Source organism: Atta colombica, unplaced genomic scaffold, assembly GCF_001594045.1.
Source record: "Atta colombica isolate Treedump-2 unplaced genomic scaffold, Acol1.0 scaffold126, whole genome shotgun sequence".
Taxonomy (NCBI): Eukaryota; Metazoa; Arthropoda; class Insecta; order Hymenoptera; family Formicidae; genus Atta; species Atta colombica.
In genome coordinates, this window is record NW_017259213.1 from 7,291,539 (window position 1) to 7,296,919 (window position 5,381).

The 5,381-nt window shown below is 25.8% G+C and overlaps 1 protein-coding gene across 6 annotated transcripts in view; it reads left to right on the forward strand.

Annotated features, from left to right (window-relative positions):
• The window catches only part of LOC108684163, a 48,157-nt gene extending 43,786 nt beyond the window's left edge, over positions 1 to 4,371 (forward strand). For 4 of the 6 annotated variants that reach the window (XM_018188299.1, XM_018188298.1, XM_018188296.1 and 1 more), the window contains 5 exons: positions 120 to 258; positions 1,114 to 1,236; positions 1,297 to 1,686; positions 2,508 to 2,694; positions 4,351 to 4,371. In XM_018188299.1, the coding sequence (XP_018043788.1) occupies positions 120 to 258; positions 1,114 to 1,236; positions 1,297 to 1,686; positions 2,508 to 2,548 (693 nt within the window). In that variant the 3' untranslated portion in view covers positions 2,549 to 2,694; positions 4,351 to 4,371. Of the gene's footprint in view, positions 1 to 88; positions 259 to 1,113; positions 1,237 to 1,296; positions 1,731 to 2,507; positions 2,695 to 4,350 lie in introns of those variants that run through there. The other 2 variants (XM_018188297.1, XM_018188301.1) reach the window with 2 other exon arrangements.
• Positions 4,372 to 5,381: the final 1,010 nt, after the last annotated feature.

Consider the following 5,381-nt stretch of genomic DNA (forward strand, 5'->3'; position numbering starts at 1 on the left):
CACACACACACACACACACACACATTTTTTTTGTTAATATAATCTGTAATAATTAAATTTCTTTTTACTTTCTCTTTAAATTTTCTAGTTGCATATATTGTTATCAATATTGAATTCAGGGATGGGCAAAAAGACGCGGATCAGCTCCAGTTGGTCTTCTATCGAAATTGGACGATTTTACTTCAACGAATATATCTACCAGAGTTGATCATAATTGCAGACGTGGATCAGTACCAACTGATATTACTAAACATCAAGGTAAAACATATATTCTTCTATTTATGCACATATTAGATTTAAAAAATATATAGAGAGAGATTGTAAACATAAATTATAATTATAAATTTCATCAAACTAATAGAATTTTATCAGTTTACATTACCGAAAAAAAAAAACCGATCAATTTATCTCATTTTTTACTAATAACTTTTAACATTTTGATCAATCTCTTATAAATCGAGATATACAATATATATTTATACTCTTAAACAAATAAAATTAACTTTATCGAATAATTTATATAAAAACATCTTATATATAACAGATAAATTACATATATGATTCGAATTTGAATTACATATATTGAATAAAATATTTTGGATTAACAATATTGGATGCTATATAATGCTATATAATAAATATAACTTTAGATTTATAACAAAACTTTTATTATTTATAATGCGGTATAACGAATGTGTTAAATAGAAAGATTTATTGTTAGTAATGCTTTATTAATATATTCATAAAAAATATTTTAAAGATAATATAATACTAATAGAAAAATAACGATAAAAATAATAAACATTATTACTAAATAAAGCAAAAATAAATTAATTTCAGTTATTTTATAGTTTAACAAATTTTTATTTAAAAAATGAAACTTAAATTTATAATTTTTATTTAGAAGTATAGTTTATATATATACTATATATACTTAAGCCCGATTGTACCAATTATTTTAATTTTAAGCGAGGCTTAAAACTCTCTCTATCTCATTTTAAAACCGAAAAGAGACAGGGAGGGACAAAGAGAGTTTTAAGCCTTGCTTAAAATTAAAGTAACGTTGGTGCAATCGGGCTTTACATTGTGAATATATATTCTTTTATACATTAGGTGGAAGTTGTAACCGATTAACTTTAGGATATCGAGGAGACAATTTTTCGGATCTACGAAGATCTAGTCTTCCGCAAGAGACTGCATTAGGAAATCTTTTAGAAAATGTCCTCACTTTAACTCGTAAGTATATTTTAATGGTATTATAACACAGAAATGCAATTTTACATTAAATTATTTCAGGCGAGCGTGAAAGCATTTCAATAAACAACAATAATAATAACAACAATAACAGTAACCGCAGCAACAATAACGGCATTAGTAAATTTGATAGTATCGTGTCCGGAATGCTTTCTCCAAGACGAGGATCAATACCAGCAGACATATCCGAATTACGTCGCGATCTCTTTAGTAGGAATAATGTAAATAATAAACCGCGAAACCGGAAAAAAATTTTAAGAAGACGTAGTAGTGGTGGTCCAGAAATGTTCACCTGTGGATCTACCGATGGAAATGACAATGGTACATGGCTCAAATGGAAGAGAGACATAGGAAAGCGCGATCCTGTCCCCGAAGCATTTGTCAAACGACGGGGATCTCTACCCATAGAGATGGTGGCTGTTTCACATGCTGGTCGGTACAACCATAGATAAAGGAGGATGTCGTAACACAAGCGGGTACAAATATGTTTTCCAAAAATATACGTATTTTTCGTATTGTTCATTTTTATTTTCTGAGAAAATGGTTGCATTTCGGACAAAAAAATTGTGCAACTGAATAAAAATTTTTACTAAATTTTGACTAATTTTTATTAATTTTTACAAAATCAATTGTAATCGATATATTCAAATATAAACAAATAATATTAATTTTATTTAATATAAAATACTTGTACATCAGCTTGTTTACAACAATTTATTGGAATAAATTTATTGAAATAAAAATTAAATATACAATACAAATAAATTTTAATTTAATTAACTTATTATTTTATGAGCTTTATTTTAGTTGTTACGATATTCTTTTAATTTTAAATAATGTCGAAATTTTTATTTTAAAAAGTATCATGAAATAAATTAATTTATCATATAATATGTGCTTGTCAAGCATATTGAAAACTTTCTATAGAGTCAATATTTTCTAAATATATTAAAATGCACATATTAATTATAGATTGATATAGTTTATAAAAGATTAAATATTTCGATTTTTTTGTTTCTTATTCAGAGATGTTTAAATTGAAAATATTACACACAACATTTTTACGTTGTGTATACAATTAGGTTTTTTAATGCATATAGTGTAAACTGCATCCTTTTCATCTACCTTTTTTTGACAAACATTAACAAAATTTAAACAAATTTTTATTCTACCCGTAACAAATCATCACGACACCAATCATAACAACAGCCAAATATCTTAAGTTATACTGATAAAATTTCTGTTTATTGTAGGATCAACATCAGCACGTAGATCTAGCCTGTGGCGGTTTTAGTATGCTGTAGAAAAAACAGGGCCGTCCATGCAGCGATTAAATCATCACAACAGTCTTTCCTTAAATTATCAGCAGTAACATCAGCGACGATCGATTACTGATTTTTAAAATTGTCAATATTAAAGACATTTTTATCGATTGCAAATGTGAGCAAGTAAATATTGTAATTATATTTTTCATGATTTTAAATAAGTGTTATGAGAACGATAAATCAATTTATACTTAAATCGCGTGAATTGGTTAATATCGATATGATTGTGATATCACAAGTATTGTGATATGTTCTTGCATACACTAGACAAATCGAAAGTAGTTGGAAGATTTTGATTGTTAATTGAGATGTTGCAAATTTATGTTATGTGTATAGATATAATATTGAATATCGAAACATTAGACCGTATAATCTAATAAATAAAAAACAGAGAGATGGAGTAAATGAGTGAGTGATGAGTGAGTGAGTGAGTGAGAGAGAGAGAGAGAGAGTGAGAGAGAGAGAGAGAGAGAGATAAAAAGAAAAAGAGAAAAGAAATGAGAAAAAAATATATACAAATATGTAGGACATATTTTATGGATAGATTTAACATAGACAAATAGCAAAAAAAAAATTAATATGAATTATCTATTTTATTTTGTTCTCAAAATGTAATTGAAGATAAATCTTAAAATATTTCACTCAATTTATTTTTGATAATTGATTGAAAAGGATAAGGACTTTGATAAAGATCAAAACACTAGTTTCAATTAAAAAATATTTCAAGTATAAAAACTCAATTAAGAAAGTATTAAATATGAATTCAGTATAATTATATCATTTACTTTGGTTCATTAACCTACATCTAGTTTTTCTATAAACAAATTAATTATTAAATTTTTTATCTTTTATTTTTTTTTTATTAAATCTACTTTTCAAATATGTCCCACATATGAAAATATATTTATAACTATATTACATTCCTCGCACTTTATATATTTGCGTGGAAGAAATAAAATAGCCAAAGTAATCATTACATTTATTGTGCCATATATACGAGAATTATTTGAAGTGCGATATTCTGAAAACTTGTATAATCATAGCTCAAATTACATTTGATAATTTATTATAAGGTAGGAAACAAGAGAGAAAGAAAAAAGAAGAAAGATAGAAAAAGAAGAAAAGAGAAAAATAGAGTAATATATGCAGGGTTCAATATGATTTTTTAATAATTAAAATACTTAGAATGGAGAAGGAAAAAAGACTGGTAGAAGGCACCCGCCGTTATCTAGATCTACACATTAAAAGATCTACTTAGATCCAGATTAAAAGAAAGATATAAATCGAACAAGATTTGCTCATAGATGAGAAAGATTTCAATTTTTTGAAAAATATTCGCGGCAGGATAACATTAATTGCAAGCCACTGATCAGCAAATCGCGATAGATATTATTTATACTAAATAAATAATATTTAAAGCTTTTAACATTTTTCCATTTATATTTACAATTATAAACATTTTACATCGAAAATGTACATATGAAAGCCGATAGAAGAATTTGTTATATTTTTTAAATCAAAAAATAATTTGAAGTAACAAAAGTATTATAATTGACTTCAGAGAGAGAATGAATATACTCAATTTGAAAAAAGCACTTCTCTAATATTTCATCAGTTATATTAAAAAAAAACTAAGTTTTCCGTGAAAAAATAGTATGCAATGTAAGATACAAATTTGTTAAATAATGTAATAACAATAATGATAACAATAATAATAACATTAAGCAGCGATAACTAAGAGATAACTACAGTGCGAATTTTTCTATCACAGGGTATTATCCACATGCCCCCCTTATGAATTCGAATGGATCATAGGATAGACCTGATGGACAAACCTCGAATAAATAATAATAATAAAATGATAATACTAATATAACAATAATAAAATAATAATAAAAACATTAAAATTAATAACAGTAAAAGCAACAATAAAGTTGTAATTACTACTTTTATCATCGTCATTTACAGTGCTATAATCATCAGCATAATCATCGTCGTTGTTGTTCTAGTTATAATGACGTTCAAATAAATAAACGTTTTAAGATTAAGTTACAGCGATATGCGCGCCATATGCGATTCAGTTTGGAGTTAATTAGTCAGCAAAGTACATTATTTAACATTATAATTATTATTTAATATTCATAATTGCGACACATAGGTTTATGGTGCGTGAGCGTAAAATAAATCAAAAGACAACAACGGAAGTTACATTAATAAACATATTTTCAATACAAATATTATTAAACTGCCTTTGCGTAAATACGATCAGGAGATACCATTGTTAAAGATACTTGTATGTTATTAAAATTATCATCTGTAGAAAGTTTTGATAACAATATTATTTACATTTGAAAATGTAAAAAATAAAAAATTTTTGTCGTTAAAATTTCACTTCATGTACTATTATAAAAAAAAAATCTTCGTCTCTCAAATTGTCCGAAAGTAAAATAATATTACTAAGTCATAGAAATTAAAAAATGTAAGGAATATCGATAGTAAGTTTTGCGATTAATCAAAAATAATCATTAATATCTATGTCAACATCATAAATGGATTATCCATTTTTAAGAATATTTGCGAATAGTAGTTTTCTCTCTTCAATCGATTTTCTAAATCTTCCATTCAATAGCTGCTAATGCTTTATATGTATTTCACTTTTTTAATCAAAACTTATTCGATGATGCTGTATCATTTTAATAACAACTATATATTATAACAATGTTTCCAGCAATTGCAAATCTCTTAAATTAATAATTATGTTTTTTACATCAGTAATGATACATGCAATACTGCGCGACAATG